Source organism: Arachis hypogaea, chromosome 15, assembly GCF_003086295.3.
Source record: "Arachis hypogaea cultivar Tifrunner chromosome 15, arahy.Tifrunner.gnm2.J5K5, whole genome shotgun sequence".
Taxonomy (NCBI): Eukaryota; Viridiplantae; Streptophyta; class Magnoliopsida; order Fabales; family Fabaceae; genus Arachis; species Arachis hypogaea.
This window is the reverse complement of record NC_092050.1, coordinates 130,152,178-130,170,621: the sequence shown is the minus strand read 5'-3', so window position 1 is coordinate 130,170,621 and position 18,444 is coordinate 130,152,178. Positions and strand designations below refer to the sequence as shown.

At 36.3% G+C, this 18,444-nt stretch overlaps 1 protein-coding gene across 1 annotated transcript; it reads left to right on the top strand.

The window, feature by feature from the left end:
- The first annotated feature begins 16,653 nt into the window (after positions 1 to 16,653).
- Positions 16,654 to 17,903, top strand: LOC112750692 (uncharacterized). The gene has a single exon (XM_025799506.3). The coding sequence runs from the start codon at positions 17,103 to 17,105 to the stop codon at positions 17,637 to 17,639; it is 537 nt and encodes a 178-aa protein (XP_025655291.1). The 5' UTR covers positions 16,654 to 17,102; the 3' UTR covers positions 17,640 to 17,903.
- The last annotated feature ends 541 nt before the right edge of the window (positions 17,904 to 18,444 follow it).

The following is an 18,444-nucleotide window of genomic DNA, read 5'->3' as shown; positions in this document are numbered from 1 at the left end:
ATTAGGATTCCTCTTAAAGGATTTAGGATTTCAACTTCTGCTCAGGTTCAACGTTCCTTTTATTTATTTTCCCAATTTACTTTATGAAATTTTCCATGTTAGATTTGAATTTATGTTTCAACGTAATTTGATGTGTTTCAGATTTATGATTACTTTATTCTATTTATGATGTCTTCAATTTAATTTAGAATTTTCCCTTTTGGCTTTGGTTAAATAATTGGTGACGCTTGAGTTATCAAACTCGAGGTGTTGACTGAAAATTGGAATTCTTCAAAAATTAATTCGAGTTCCAATAACTCTAGCCTTTTCCAAGGAAAGACTAGGACTTGAGGATTCAATTTAATTCATCCACTTAACTTACCTTCATAGTTAGAGGTTAACAAAGTGGGAAAAAAATCCAATTCTCATCACAATTAATAAGGATAACTAGGATAGGACTTCCAGTTCTTATACCTTGCCAAGAGTTTTATTATTTATTTAAATTAATTCCTTACAATTTACTTTCTTGCCATTTACTATTCTTGCTTTTTATCTTATACATTAAAAATCCAAAAATATATCTTTTTCCATAACCAATAATAAATCATACCTCCCTGCAATTCCTTGAGAAAACGACCCAAGGTTTAAATACTTCGGTTATCAATTTCAAAGGGGTTTGTTACTTGTGACAACCAAAACGTTTGTACGAAAGGATTTTCTATTGGTTTAGAAGCTATACTTTCAACGTGATCATATGTTTATATTTCTTTACCGATAGAAAAACCGATCATCAAAATGGCGCCGTTGCCAGAGAATTGCAAGCGTGTGCCTTATTATTGGTTATTGTAAATATTTACTTTTTGCTTGTTTATTTGTTTTTATTTTTGTTTTTATTTTTCTTTTTTGTAAATTAAGAGGTTATTGCTCTTTATTTTAATTGATTTTTTTTCGAAAATCACAAAAAAAAATTATATCTTTTTCAAAATCTTATCTTATCTTATTTCAAAAATCAAATTTCAAAATTCAAATTTCAAAATTTAAAATTCAAAATTTAATTTTCAATTTCAAAATTTAAATTTCAATAATCTTTTAATTTAAATTTGTTTTTATTTTTTGTTTTTAATTTTTATTTGCTATTATGAGTTCTCACCCCCCATCGCTTTGAGTTTGGTCCCAATGCTGTTGCAAGGAATGAAAATTATAATAGGAACATGCATCAAGGTCAAAACAATCAGAGATGGAAGGAGCCACGAGGATTTGATCAACCCTTTCGGCTACATCACCTTCCAAGATACCATGGACAACGACCATCCTACAATGCATGCCAAGACAATAGATATGGTGGACCCCCTTGTAGTTACCAGCAAGCTCCATCATATGCCAATGAACCACATCCTCAAAATAGCTTTGGACCACCATACTCACAAGCCCCTTTCCACCATTCACTTCCATATGACCCTAACCCGTATCCACCATACCAACCACTTTATGAGCCAAATGAACCATACATAGAACCACCCCCATTCCAACACAATTACTCCCAAGAACCACCACCTCCCTATGCACCATGTCCTTATCCATCACCCCAAGAAACAAGGGAGCAACTCAAGAAAACATTTGAAAAATTTCATGCCACACTTCACCAATTGAATCAAGCGATAAATAGACTACCTTCCCGACGTTCGGACACTCAAGGAACCCCATGGCTTCATGTTGGCAATCTAATGAAGAACGCAGCATGAAGGAGATACTAGAAATCCCACTGAGCAGTACGGAGCATGATTTTATACTGGAACAAGTGGAGGAAGCTGTAATTATCGAAAAAAAAGAATTGGTTGAAGATCTAGGAGACGCTGAACCTCCATGGGAAAATCAAGTTATAGAGCCTCCTTCAAAGACGTTTGAAATTGATGTTGAGGAGAGTGTACAACCTCCAAGGCATATCATGGTTGAAGACTTTGAAGAGGTTGATCAAGAGATGGATTCAATCATTGATGAATTCTTATCTGCAATTGAATCATCTCCCATTGGACTTGACATGGAGATTAAAAAAGAAGAAGCACAACCTCCCATGCCCTTGGTGAGCAATGAAGAGAAGATTGAATTGGAAGAAAGCTACCAAGAGGAAGAGGTTGAAACTGAAGAAGCTTGCAAGGAGGTTGAAGTTGTCAAGAAAGAACACAAGGGAGTAGAGCTTGATATCACTTTGCCAAAGCTGCTGGAGACCTCTCCACCTAAGTCACCGTCATCTTTCACAACATTCAAGTGGGTAAAATTCATATCTCTTAGCTTTCTCATTCCACTTGAATATGGTTTACTTGAGACAGATGGTCAGCTTAGAGCTCTTTGTGGCTTTAAAAGTAAGAGAGAGATGGTTAGTGGTTGGTGACACAATCCTAGGTTCATTGTGGTAGGAAGCTCACGGCTGAAGTATCATGGTTGGAAGAATATTAAATTGTATGGGTCTAGGAAGCTGTTTGGACGCTTTAGTGAGAATTCAGATTGCTTGCTACCCGAATGGAATCGTGATGATCAACAAAAAGACGGGTGCAAAAGCAAGATTTGGGACCCCGGAATTCATTCTGGCAACCAACACTCTTGGGGCCTTCTCACTTGCTTTAACTTACTTGAAGGCTTTCTGCGCCTAGTTTGGGATCTCGGAGGCTACTGGAATTCCAAACATCGGTGGAGATTTTTGGATGAATACAAGCACAAGCCACCATAACAAGGAGCTCACCAAGTGTCCAACTTAAGGACTTTAACTAAAAGTGCTAGGTGGGAGACAACCCACCATGGTATAATCGTTCCTTTTTTTATTTTTAATCTTATTTTATTTTATTTTTACTAGTGTTCATTCATGATTTCTACATAATCATCTGCATTCTGCATTTTGCATTCTTCATACTACATCAAAAAAAAAAAAAAAACACGCACGCGACGCGGCAGCGTCGCTGACGCGTCCGCGTCACCAGTGCGTTGCGAAGAACAGAAGGTAAACAGAAAGTCATGCGAAAGCGTGGCTGGAGGCGCGCTTTAGGAACAAACATGCACACGCGTCCGCGTGACCCACGCGGTCGCGTCATTTGGAAAAATAGCTTCCCTCACGTCCGCGTCACCCACGCGAACGCGTGCTCCAACAAATCGACGTAAAAGGGGTGCATGGCCGAAAGTTGTGCTGGAGTAGGGCTGGACTGGTGCTAGACGCACAAGCCTTACCACGCGAATGCGTGCCCCACGCGTCTGCATCATCCTCCAATCTTGGCCTTTCACGCGATCGCGTCTACCATGCGAACGCGTCACCTCGAAAATTGGCAACAATGAGTTTTGAACAGAGAGTTGTGCGGGCGCGAGGCTGCCCTCGCGCCAGTAGCACAGAACGAGTCACGCGTCCGCGTGACCGACGCGTCCGCGTCGATTCCTATAAGTGCAATTCGCGCGAACGCATACCCCGCGCATCCGCGTCGCCAGCGTCGCACAACCTGTCCAGATTAGTGCCAATTATCTTATCTTTTCTTCTCTAATCCTAATTTCTTCTATCTTTTCTTCTTTCTTTCCTACTTTCTTTTTCTTCATCATCCTTCTTCACTTCCATTCTATTTTATTTAATTTATTTGCCTACTTTCACTCATTGCATTTTAATTTTGTGCATATTTTTCTTTCTTTTTCTAAATTTATTTTTCCATTGGTGTTAAATGTTCTTATTCAGCTGTTATATCTTTTCTGGTATTATTTGGTGCTTAGTGACTTGTTTTACACTGTTGGATGATATTTATCTGTCAACGCCAATCTTTTATGATATCTGTGTTCCTTTTTGTATTGACATGCATTTATATTTATATTGTCCTTCATTATCTGCTGTCTCTTCTCCTTTGTTGCAACGTTTGCACTATTGATATGCCACGTACTTCTATTGTTTTCTCACTTACATGTTGTAGCTACCATGTAATTGAGACCCTTATTATCTGGCATTAACACCCATATTTTATTTATTTTCTTATCTTTATTTCTGGGTTACTATTCTTCCCTTTTTCTTTCAGGATGGCCACCCGGAAGGGAACCGGAAGACATTTACATGGGGAGACAGACAAGTCCATCTGCAAAATCTTCAGAAAAAAACATCAGTTGAAGCCACCTATCCACTTGTACATCTTAGCATGCACCGAGGACGGTGCAATCTTTAAGTGTGGGGAGGTCGATATCGATCTCCATGGGTTAGTTACTCTTCTATCTCAACACCAATGATTTATTTTCCTTGTTAGTTATTGCATTTACATGTTTGATTGCATATTTGTTTGATTTTGTGCATATTTTACCACTTGGTTGAAGAAATATTTTCTTTTTCAAGAAACTTTTTAGAGCATTTCACTAATTTGAATAAAATTTAATGTTAAACTTGTTTGAAGAAATATTATATTTAGAACATGGTTTAGAGCTCGAACACACAAAACCAGTGAGATTTTGAGCCTATTTAATTGGTTGCATCTTACCAACCAATATTTTATTTTTGGTGTGTATTTTTCTCTCTAAAATTGTGATCTTTGTCTTGCTTAATTCTATATTTCCATTATTTGATGTATGCATACACTTATATGATTGAGGCCTTTGTTTCACTGAGCTTACATACCCATATGGCCTTAACCGTTCATTATCCCTTGCAAACCAATTTGAGTCTATTTTACCCCTTTTGTTCTTTACTTTAGCACACCATTAACTCTAAGCGGAAAACAATAATGTCCTTAATTTGAATCCTTGGTTAGCTTAGACTAGTGAGAATGCTTATGAATTAAGTGTGGGAAAAAGTGGGTTTGGAAACATCTGGTTTGAGAATTGAGTATGTTAGAATTTTCTGAAAATGTGAAGGAATGTTGAGAATATGTTCATGCATTCAATACCTTAATCATATGCATTGAGAAAAATAAGAAAAAAATATATAAAAATTAAAAAATTAAAAAAAAAGAAAAAAGAGAAAAAGAAAAGAAAAAGAGCAAATAATAAAAGGGGACAAAATGCCCCAAAGTAAGTGGTGAAAGCAATGCATATGTATTGTACTTGAAATTAGAATGCATGAATATGTGGAAAACATGGTTAATGGATGGTTAGATATTGTATTATGATTACATGGATTGTCCTAAGTTAGGTGGAAAGTTTAAATTAATTGAGGATTCAGATTTTAGTCCACTTGGCCAAATACAATCCTACCTTGACCCTGACCCCATTACAACCCTTAAAAGACCTCTTGATATGTGTATTTTGTGCATTAAATTTATGTTGATTGTTAGATGAAGAGCAAGCCTTAGAAAGCAACATTAGTAGAGAATTGAGAGATCGAACCTTAAACACCTGAGCGATTAGAGTGCATACACTTCCAGTGAAGGTTCGATGCTCGATTCCTTGTTCCCGGCTTTCACGAGCTATTTTCTTTTGCAAGTTTACTTGTACTTTATTTTGTAATTTGGATTAGTGAAATCCAGTTCATATTTGTTCTTAAAGGATTTGTTTACTTTTAACCAAGTAAGTAGAGATATTTTTGCATTTAGTTGCATTCATATAGATAGGATTGCATTTCATGCATTTTACCATTCCTCTTCACTCCTTTATAGCTTCTTTTGAGCTTAGCATGAGGACATGCTAATGTTTAAGTGTGGGGAGGTTGATAAACCACTATTTTATGGTTTATCTTGTGCTCAATTGAGTGGGTTTTATCAATCTTTCATACACTTATTCATACAAAATGCATGGTTTTACATCTTCCTTCCTGATTTTGTGCTATGATTGAAAACATGCTTCTTTGGCCTTATATTTGCTAATATTAATCCTCTCTTATTACCATTAGATGCCTTGATATGTGTGTTAAGTGATTTTAGAGTTTACATGGCAGGAATATCTCAGAGGATGGAAAGAAAGCATACAAAAGTAGAAGGAATACAAGGAGTTGAAGAAATTACTAAGTTGTCCAGCCTGACCCTCTCGCACTAAAACTGTCATAACTTGAGCTACAGAGATCCAAATGAAATGGTTCTAGTTGCGTTGGAAAGTAAACGTCCGGAGCTTCACAACGATATATAATTTTCCATAGCTGCCCCGACGCCAGGCGACACGAACGCGTGGATCACACGGACGCGTGGATCACGCGGACGCGTGACCTGGCAGAAATGCAATCCACGCAAACGCGTAGACGACACTTCCGCGTCACTTTCCCGCAACCTATACGTACCAGAATACGCTGGGGGCAATTTTTGGGCTGTTTTTGACCCAGTTCTCGGCCCAAAAAACACAGATTAGAGGCTATAAAGTGGGAGAATGCATCCATTCATTGACATGTTTTCCATTATTCACTTTTCATAATTTAGATGTAGTTTTTAGAGAGAGAGGTTCTCTCCTCTCTCTTAGGTTTTAGGATTAGGATTTCTCTTAAAGAATTTAGGATTTCAACTTCTTCTCAGGTTCAACGTTCCTTTTATTTATTTTCCCAATTTACTTTATGAACTTTTCCATGTTAGATTTGAATTTATTTTTAAACGTAATTTGATGTGTTTCAGATTTATGATTACTTTATTCTATTTATGATGTCTTCAATTTAATTTAGAATTTTCCCTTTTGGCTTTGGTTAAATAATTGGTGACGCTTGAGTTATCAAACTCGAGGTGTTGACTGAAAATTAGAATTCTTCAAGAATTAATTCAAGTTCCAATAACTCTAGCCTTTTCCAAGGAAAGACTAGGACTTGAGGATTCAATTTAATTCATCCGCTTAACTTACCTTCATAGTTAGAGGTTAACAAAGTGGGAGAAAAATCCAATTCTCATCACAATTGATAAGGATAACTAGGATAGGACTTCCAGTTCTTATACCTTGCCAAGAATTTTATTATTTATTTAAATTAATTCCTTACAATTTACTTTCTTGCCATTTACTATTCTTGCTTTTTATCTTATACATTAAAAACCCAAAAATATATCTTTTTCCATAACCAATAATAAATCATACCTCCCTGCAATTCCTTGAGCAGATGACCTAAGGTTTAAATACTTCGGTTATCAATTTCAAAGGCGTTTGTTACTTGTGACAACCAAAACATTTGTACGAAAGGATTTTCTGTTGGTTTAGAAGCTATACTTACAACGCAATCATATTTTTATATTTCTTTACTAATAGAAAAACTGATCGTTAGGCGCCTTCTCGAAACTCTTGTTTGTTGGAAAATTGTGGAGTTATAAGGGGTTGTATACTAGAACGGTTAGGATTTGATATGTTATTGAATTTGTGTTTGTTCTAATATATGCTTGCAGCAGTTTCCACTATAAAAGTTGTTATATTTATTTGATGGCTGTTTCTGAATTAAGGGGAAGTTCTGCCAAAATTTTGTGTGATTTATTTTAAAACTTGTTTGGTTTGCAGAAGATTCTAATTATAGGGTATGCTCTGCCGAATTTTGTAAAAAGTTTAATAATTTTGTCTTGTTCATCGAATTCTAGGGTATGTGCTTCAATATGATTCCAAGTCATCCTCTATGAATGTATGATAGGGATAACGGTGGACAAGGGGATTAAAACCTAAATTCTTTGAGCGGATTGACGCGTTTGTTGGGCATGCATTCAGCATGGAACCGTTTAGGTCTAAAGGGGTATCTAGGTGTACGTGGGTATTGGATGTGGACAGAACACGAAGAAGTTGACGAACAGAGAATTAACAAGTCTGCATCCAATTTGAATAGGTTCGGCTATCGGTCAATGAGGGTTTAGGTGGAAAGAGATCTAAACATGGAAGACATGACTTGGGAAGGTAACCAAGTAAGATACAACAAGATGGTGTTTGATGCAGTAGGTGTTACAGAATTGGAAGAGGCTGAAGTAGAGCCTAACCCGAGGCAAGAATATTTTATCATCTGTTGGGATCTGCTAGAAGATCATTGTTTGAGGGTTGCGTTCATTCGAAGTTGTCTGCATGTGTTAGAATTATGACTATTAAATCGGAGTCAAATTATACGCAAGAGCCTTTTGATAAGTGGGCCATCCTTTGCAATGAACTGGTACCTGTCAGAATCGCCAGTATCCCCAGAAATCACTATGAAGCGAAGAAGCTAGTTTCAAAATTGGGTCTAAATTCGTTAAAAATTGGTTGTTATTTGAATGGGTATATGCTGTATTACAAAAGGGATGCAGACCTAATCGAATGTAGATTCTATAAATCATCGAGGTTCCAAGTAGAGAGTACATATTGGTAAACATTGGTTAAAGAGAATTTCAATTAAACGTATGCACTACTTGCCCTTAATCCTTAGATTAAAACGATTATATGAATCTATGAGTTTGGCCCCTCACTTGACCTGAAATAGTAATAATAAAAGGGATGATGGAATCATGACGCACCCATCACACGGAAAAGCCTGAAAGCATTTCAATCGGATGCATCCTACATTTGCGAGCGAGACGAGAAATCTTAGACTAGCTTTGTGCTCTGATGGATTTACACCGAATTCCAATTTCGGTAACATGTACTCTTGTTAGCCTATAGTCGTGACACCGTATAACATGAGTGCCGAAATGTGCATGAAGGAACCATACATGTTCCTAACTTGCATCATACTTGGTCACAGCAATCCGAAGGCCAAAATAAATGTCTTCTTGCATCCTTTGGTGGATGAGAAGGAGTTGTAGATTGATGGTGTAGAAACATATGATATTTCGATGAAAACAAACTTCCAATTGCGGTCTGCGTTGATGTGGACCATTAATGATTTTCCTGCAATACGGCATGTTATCAGGTTGATCCATGACGCAAGGGCCAAATGTCAGTTTAAAATTCTCTAAAAAAGAATTGCTTCGTCAATAGTATAGTCCCAAACCAACAAGTGACCCTAATCAAAGTTTAAATGATGATTGTCACAATTCAAATCAATAAAAATCGGGAGTTTTAAATCCCGAGTCATTCTTCTACGGAATTGCAATGAGGTGTGTGTATCATTGGTTATGAGAAATCGGGGGTGAGATAGCAATTGACATAAATTTAAATAGCAAGAAAGTAAATGACAATTAACTAATAAAGTAAAGGAAATTCAAATGCTAAAAAGGGTCTTGGCAAGGGTTGAAAGTCAAGGTTTCCTATACTAGTCATTGACCACAAACATTGCAATTATAAAGAGTTAATCCCACTTAATCCACAAATCCTAACCAACTCACTAATTAGCTTAGCGAAAGACTAATGTTAGTAGAAACAAAATCAACTAACAACCCTAAATCACTAATCAATATTGGACATTAATGACTCAATGTCACCTAAGTCCTCAATTTCAAGCCAAGAGTGTAAAATCTACTCTATAATTGAAAGAGGCATTTTATCAAACACTTGAAATGCATAAAAGGAAAAGCATGGTAAATTGCATGAACAATAAAATCTACGACTACCAATTGTAAGAAAATAATAATAACTCATTTAATCAACAATAACATGAAAACATCAAAATTGCATTAATAGAAAACCAAGAATTCACAAGAGTTCATGAGACTAAAATAGTATAAAACAAGAAACTAACAATAAAAGTTAAGTGAATTAAGAGCATAGAACAAGGGAATATAAAGAAAACTAAATTAAAACAAGATTAAAACCTAAATCTAAGGAGAATTTAACCTAAGAAATCCTAAGTTCTAGAGAAAAGAGAGAGCTTCTCTCTCTAGAAATCTACCCTAAACATAAACTAAACTATCCTAATTGCTCTCCCCTTGATCCTCCTTGAGTTTGGCTTAAAATACTTCAGAAATGAGTTGGATTGGACCAAAATTGGCCTGAAATCGTGACACATGTGTTCACTTAAGTAAAATCACATGCCTTCAGTCATGCGTACGCATGAGGTATGCCGACGCGCAAAATTACGAATTTCCAAAACATACGTACGCATGAGGCATGTGTATGCATAACCTTGAGGTGCTCCAAACTTCATTTCCTCATGAATTCTCCACTTTTGCATGCTTTTTTCTCACTTTTTCAATCCACCCTTGCCTTGTAAACTGAAATCACTCAACAAATACACCAAGGCATCGGATGGAATCAAAGTGAATTATATTTAGCAATTTAAGTCCTAAAAAGCATGTTTTTAATCTTAAGCACAATTTAGGAGGAATTCACAAAATCATGCTATTTCAGTGAATAAACGCAGGATAAGTTGATAAAATCCACTCATTTCAATACAAAATAAACCATAAAATTGTGGTTTATCAGTCCACTCTCATGGTTTGATTGCTATCAAAGATTCCTTGACCTTGATCATCATTTTCAGTACAACAGGGACTCGTTCAAAAAGAATACAACTAAACACGAAGAGGCACCCGTAAAGTTGAATGGTAGATAAGTTTGGAATCGCGTCACTAGAATCCCAACGATCATTGAAAATGGGGCAGGTTTGAGATCTCCGGGATATGGCAGGGAGCATAACTGGATCAAACAAATTAAAGTATACTTTAGGAGTTGCCTTATTGGAGAGACAACTTGGTTCGACATTGCCTTGATGTGATTCACATTGAGAAAAACATGTTCGATAATATCATGCACACAATAATGGACGATGAGCAAATAAGGGATAAAGGCATGGTTAGACTTGATGGACATTTGCAGGCGGCCAGTCTGGACTTAAGAAAACTTGATAACGGGCGGTGGGCTAAACCAAAGGCGGTGTATACTCTAATAAAGGTCTAGAGGCAAAATGTTTGTAGGTGGATTAGGGGATTAAGGTTTCCTAATGGTTGTACCTCTAACTTGAGCAGGTGTACAAACGCATCATAGGATAGGCTGGCTAGGTTGAAGAGCCACGATTTTCACGTTTTCATGGAGTCTTTGCTTCCGGTCGCATTCAGAGAACTTCCCTCCAACATTTGGAAACCCCTCATAGAAATAAGTGAGTTCTTTAGGGATTTATGTGCAACCAAACTTAGCATTAATGATCTCACAGTCATGGGCAAAAAAATTCCCATCATACTTTGTAAGCTACACAAGATATTCCCTCCATTCGTTTTTGACATTATGGAATACTTAGCAGTCCACCTACCGTTCGAAGAACTACTATGTGGGCCAGTTCAATTTTGGTGGATGATTGGCTCATTCAAACGCACCTTGAAGATCAGGGTTCGAATTGAGGACAGCAACTGTGAAGCATTCTTAGCTAAGGAAACATCTGCATTTTACTCATTCTATTTTCAGCCTCATATTGAGTCACATAGAACAAGGGTTATAAGGAACGATGAGAGGGGAGAATCATCGTCGGGTGGAACATACCCAATCTTTGCTTCGGAAGGAGCTGCAATGGGTACGGGCAGTGACTATTGGTTAGAGCAAAAGAAAATCGATGTCGTGCATCTGCATGTGCTTCTTAACTGTGACCAGATTTCATCGTACCTCATGTGAGTTTATTAAGTCCTTGTAAATATTGCAATCAGTAACATTCTAACTTTTTAATCTAATCAAAACTTCTTTATCCTGTTCTATCATATAGGTTATTCCAAGAGGCAAATCATGATACCTCATTGAACAACTTTCCACGTTGGTTCAAAAAATACGTCAGCGTGTAGCTAATTGACACATCAAATTTGGAACTAGTTGCACTTAGTTGGGACCCAATGAATAAAGGCACTAGCTACACGATGTATACTGTTAATGGATATCAGTTCCATACTTTACAGTAGCCGATTGGAAAGAAAATAGATAACACTGAAGTTTGGGTTTGTGGGGATTCAGGCAAGGGTCATTGTGACTATTTCGCTATATTGCACAACATAATTGAATTAGAGTATTTCTGTCACACTACGTACAAGGTGTTGTGTGTTTAAATGTGAATGGTATGATCCAAGTTCACGACAAGGAATACAAAAGCACAACGACCATGATATCACTGAAGTTAATGTAATCAGGAAACATAGGCACTACAATCCTTTTATTCTACCTCAAAATGCACGACAGATGTACTTTTTGCCTTATTCGGGTTCATGAAAATCTAGTTGGGTAGTTGTGGTTAAGACTAAGCTAAGAGGCCGCATCGAGTCTGATGATAGGACAGAGGGTTAGGAACCTTATCAAATTGATGACCCAACTCCTTCAAAAATAGTGGTTGATACTGGTGAGCCGATTACCCTTTGCTCGGCATCCACGGATGATGATATCATTGACCTTGGATTACATCACGACGCACTGTACTACTACAACAAGACGACGATCTTCAAGAAGAATACAAGGTCGACGTGGACGAAGAAGAGGAAGATGAGTTTGATGATCAGGAAACTACCTCGAAGATGATGATGGTTAACCAGAGGAAGAATATAATGAATCTGAATAGGGTTAATGTAAATATGGTTCTATGATATGTATATTTTTTACCAAACTTTAAGAAGAATAAAATATTCTAAAAACTAGATCGGACTGGCCGATTCGACCAGGTTAACCGGAAACTGGTCCTTTGACCGGTCTTGGTGAGGCTCAAAACCGTCTTGCAAAAAAATTGGTTAAAAAATTGGCCGAACCGATGGTTAACCGATGAATCGACAGAACCGACTCAATTTTTTAAACTGCCGGTTCGCTACTCCACCCCTCAAAACGGCCCAATTTGATCAAAAAAGAAAAAACTTAGCAAAACACCTTATATTTTCCTTTGTCCCTTCATTCTCTCTCACAAGTCACAACCCAAACTGAGAAACCTAACCCTGTTAGAGCAATACAGCCACCATCGCCCACCATTATCGTCGGCGACGGTGGCAAGCAGTGGTTGCCATCCTCGCTCTCAAATGTCTCTTCTTCTCCTCACATCGCCAGAAGGTCGTCATCAAGCTTGAACCTATCCTACCTCATCATCATCAGCCAAAAATTTTTGCTACTCGACTGTCTTGTCCTTGCTGTCACAAAGGTCTACTCGGATCTCTTCTCCTCGCCATGGCAAACGTCTACTCGGCCCTGTTCTCGCCATTGTGAACTTTGCATCACTATATTCAAGCTCTCTCTCCGAGCTCACTCTTTCTTACTGCAAACGTCTCCGCTCTTCTCCTTGTTGTCACCTCTGTGTCACTGCTCAACCATCACCTCCTGGCAAATGCCTCTGCTGCTCGATCGTCTTCTTTTCTCCCATAAGCACTCAGTCCTTGTTTTTTCTTGAGTTATTTTTTTTCATTGTGACTTTTGAGTTCAGAGTTAATTTTTCTAATTCTTATTAACTGTTTTTCTAAGTTAATTTGTGTGAAATTATTTTGTTGATTGTTGATGGTATCTTGTTAATTTTGTTGATTGTTGATTTATATAATAGATTGTAACTTCTAAATTTGTGTTCTAATTGTGTGATTGTTAATGTTATATTCTTATGATGTATGTGTTGTTAGTTTGTTGCTGATGTGATTTGAAATTGTGATTTTAGAACTATTCTTTTATCAATTAAAAGTCTGTTGATACATAACTACATATAGATTCAGATTCATAGTCTGAAGAAACAATATTTCTCTAATTTGCAATGTCAATAATCAAGTTATTAACCTTTCATACTATGAATATATATTGGAATTTATTTGTGAAAGTTTAATATAAATTATTGGCAAATTATTACCTAAAATTGTAAAATATTTAAAATTTTGAAATTTTATATTGAAATTTTAATTATTCTATTTTATTTTAATAAAATCAATTCAACTACGGTTCAATATTGGTTAGGCCATTGAATCATTGAACCAGTCAGTCGAACGGTTCACTGACTAGTCCGGTTCTTGCAACTTTGGATTAACGTAATGTAATTAACATTGTTTTAAATATATCAATTACCATCATTTTGTAATTTTACGCTGTATGCTTGATATTTCACTTCATGTTTAAAGCACTATTTCAATTATGTTTGTCATCAGGTTATGGTAAAAATTGACTGAAAATGACCTTTTTTTAAAAAAAAACTTCCATCGGGATTACTGTCAGAATTTACCGACGGTATTTTTTTTTTAAATCTCCACAAAACTTTCCATCGACATTTCCGTCAGATTAATCCGACGGTAAAATCACTACAAGAAAAGTTCTAAATACCGTCAGATTTATTGTCAGATTTAGCGTAGGACATTAGTGGCGGATTTGATTTTCTGACAATAAATTCGCCGATAATAATTGGAGGAAAAATAAGAAAACATAGAACCGAGATTACTGTCGGATTTATCCACCGGTAATCCTTAATTAGTGCAATGTTGGGTTTTGGTCACTTTTAAAGTGTTACGTTAGATTTTTTCGTCAGTAAATCTGATAGTAATCTTGCCCTAAATTTGAACCGGGAACCCTCTCTCCCCTCATTTTCGAACTATTCTCTCTCTCTCTCTCTCTCTCTCTCTCTCTCTCTCTCTCTCTCTCTCTCTCTCTCTCCCCCACAAACCACCTTCGGCAGCCACTCCACCAGCGTCGGCCACCACCAACAACATTCAAAGGCTGCTTGGACTCCTTGCGTCGTGTTGGTCGCTCTATTGCCGCCATTTTTGTTGCTCACACCACTGTTGCTGCTGCCACTGCTACACCACTGTCGCTGCTGCTCCCTGTTTCGCCAAAGCTGCCTCCTTCCTCCCTCCATGTATGTTGTCCTCTTCCTTCTTCCTATTATTTTTTTTTTCAGATTTAGTTTATGTATTAGTTTAGATTTATGGTTTTTTAATTCTGTTTTGATTTAGAAATTTTTTTAATTCTGTTTGATGACTCTGTGTTTGAAATTTTATTTATAGTTCTGGTTTTAAATTTTGTTTTGATGATTTTATGTTTATTATTATGATTTCTGTTTATTGTTTTGATATCATGAAGAATGAAAGTGATTTTTTCTGTATTATTAAGGGTTTATTACTTGAGTTTGCATTAAAACGTTGCTGGTGTATTGAATATTTGAAAAGTACAAGTCAGTTTGGGAGTTTTGAGAATTCTGACTAGGGTTGAAGTTGGTGTGGTTGGTTTCTTTATGTAATTGAATTTTCAATTTAAAAATGATGAGGATCATACCAGGAAGAGTTAGAAATGTCCTTTAACTGTTTGCTAAAATGCGTCAATTGAGCTGAGTACTTAGAAACTTAGAATGCTTTCTTTAAAAAAACACAAAGAAAAAGCCCTATTATTTTGTTTACTTAGAGAGGATGCCTCCTTTGGTATTGATAGTTGGTGAATTTTATGCAGCACCAATAAGCATATTAAAGTTTATTTATATTGCTTAAAAGACCTATTTATATTTTTTTTTCTTGAAGTGAGCAATTCATTTGCTTTTTTTTTTTTTTTTGTAGATTTTATGTAGCTTGAGTTTGATCAGTTAATATTTTGATGGACGATGATAATAGATACGGATAAAATGTATGCTCATTTGTCAAGGGATCATGCCCAACGCCATCATGATAAGGTAATGCTCTTCTTTTCTCACCATTGTCATTGTGAGCTTGATTACTGAGCAGGGTTTTATTTCTCTGAATCTTTTATGATCTACCAAAAAAAATATTTCATGAATCTGGTTACTTATATTTAACTGGTTTGTGTTATCTTAATATAATGTGTTTGTATAATAAGTTAAGATGTTATTGTGTTATCTTAATATATAATGCATTTGTATAAAATTATCATTTATAATGATTTTGTGTTGTATAGGATGAATTTGTGTGAATTGATGCTGAAGGAATACTTGGTTATGTTATTTCTTGTTGTTTGATGCTTTTGCACGTCAAGCGTTCGGTTATACGCATTTATGTCTATTATGTGTTTAAATAAATTGCAAGTTGTAGCTATCATGCGATTTAGGATGTTTGATTTTGTATAAAATTATTATTTGAAATGATTGTTATTTGAAATTGGATCTAATGGATTGGATTGTTTAACAAAAAATTTAAAATTCAAGTTTACCTCCGCCGGTAGTTAATATTTAATTATTAATAAATAGCATGTTATTGTCGGATTTATCGGGGAATAAATCCGACAGAAAAAATTACCAGCAAATTTTTTTCGACGATAATTAGCAGCAGACGAAAAAATCCAACAACAAATAGTTACCGACAAGATTTATACCGTCGAATTTTTTCCATCACTAATTCTGACAGTATCTAGCGAATTTTTGTAGTGAATAGCGCGGATATTTATAACATGGCGCCAACATTAATGTCGGATTAACCCGAAGGTAACTTCTAACAAATTGGGTTATATATTTTGTCGCTAAATTCGATAAAACTTTGCGTCGGCCTCTGAATATCTACTGGTAAATATTTTTTAGCGAGATTTATACCGTCGCATTTATTCTGCTGTTGAATCCGACAGTACTCGACGACTTTCTTATAGGGTTATACTATTATTCTTTATATTGTCATAAAAATAAAAATCAAATGCACTCTTTGACCTTTAAAGTTTAGTTTTTCACTTTTTCTCTATTAATTCTAAGTGAAACAGTAAAATAAGGTGAAAGAGATGAGAATGATAATAACTTTTAGAGTTTAGCTAACATACCGTAAAAATATATGATATATTTATTGTTAGTGAAAAATTTTAAATTTTTTTATTTAATAAATATAAAATAAATACATTAAAAATTTAAATTTTTTTATATTTTAATAAAAAAATTTTTAATTTATAATCTTAATTTATATCCTTAAAATATATAATAGATAAACCTAACTTTTATAGTCTCCTAAACGTTGTCCCACCCATAACACCAATATTTGTGCTAATCCCACATTTAACTCCAATTTATTAATTAATTTATGTAGATACTCTATCAACTCTAGAAAGAAAATCTTTATGTGCAACGGCTCTTAGTTACTCTTACCAACCACAGTCAAATTACATAAATGCCCTCACCAGAAAAGAAAAGATAAATTAATCAATCTCAATTAACGCCACAAAGGAACAAAAATCACAGTTGTCTAAGTGGGTGCTGACTAAGTCAATGAGTGCTTCATGATTGAGTTAGCGCTTAGCGGCGCTTCACAAGTCACAACACCCTTCTTAGTTAGCATGCTATATATTATTGAGTCTAGACTCTAGCATACCATATGCACTTTCCTCCTTAAACTTCACTTTGCTACTTCGCCACCTCAAAAAGAAAATAACCCAAACAATAAACACAGCCACCATAGTATTTTAAGTTTTGAATTGAAATTGAAGTGTTCAGTGATATGTCCCCCGAAGCTAATTTCACCGGAACGGGTGAAGAGAGGTCAAACTCTCTATTATCCAACGCGCGCTGCAGCTTCTGCTTTCCCTGCTGCTTCGGTTCCCGTCGTTCCGCCAGCGTCGGCATCGCGTGGTGGGAGCGCGTGAGAACAAGGTCATGGTCTGAGTCCCAGACCCAGGCGGTGACCGGAAGCGTCGGTGACCGGTGGTGGGCGCGTGGATTCATGAAAGTGCGCGAGTGGTCAGAGATCGTCGCGGGGCCACGCTGGAAGACCTTCATTCGGCGGTTTAACCGTAGCCGTAGTGGGGGAGGAAACGGTGGTCGTTACGGGCAAGTGGGGAAATACCAATACGACCCCTTGAGTTACGCGCTGAACTTCGACGAGGGCCCGGGACAAAACGGAGATTCCGATGACCATAATTATGAAGGGTTTCGGAATTTCTCGTGCCGTTACGCAGCTGCTCCTGTTTCTTCTGCCGCTCCTCCGTTCAAGTCCGTTACTGCTGATGTGAGTGAAGACGTCGTCGTTTTTGGATGAAAAGAGAAAGCGCCGTTTAGGCTAAATTGCGCCTAGTGGGGGTCTGCGCTTATTGCGCGAGATTAACGTCAGCATCAGCGTGGCGTGGCGTGGCGGAGCCTCCCTCTTTTTGGTCTTATTACTAATATAGTAATTTATTTATTTTATATTATCCTTTTTCTTTTTGACAGATGTATTATCCTACTTCCTACTGTATATAATGTTCCTCATTAATATCTGTTAGTAGAGTATTAATAGCAGATTAATATCATGTTTTTTTCTCAATTGATAACGTGTGTTCGAGATAATTTAGTACCAGGGTGTTGCGCAGATTATGGAAACTAGTAGCTCCTGTAAAAACTGTGATTATGACGTAAAAAGATTGTAAGTAATAAAAGGATATTTTTAAGTTTAGTTTAAGAGATAATATCAATAATTCAATGTCATGCCCTTGTTTTTTCTCAATGGTTGGTGACGTGTATTAAAAAAGGAAAAAGAAAAACTATGGGCGGGCAAGAAGAATTGTCGGTAATAATAAAAGAATATATCGGGTTTAGGATATGTGATTTGTTGGGTCCAAATGCTTCGTAATGGTAAAAGATACAAAGTATTCAGTATTCACATATTTGTTTTGAACATTATTTGTTTATTTAGGAGCTGCAGAATGGATAATATAGACTTAGTTTTGATAGCTTGCTTTCTTTGGTGGGCTAAACATCAGAAGTTGTGTACTTGTAAGGTAAGAATTCATTTTTTTACGAGATTAATTGCTAGTCAGAATTATTGGGGATCCGTCTATTGTCAAAAACTCAAAATTAAATATCTC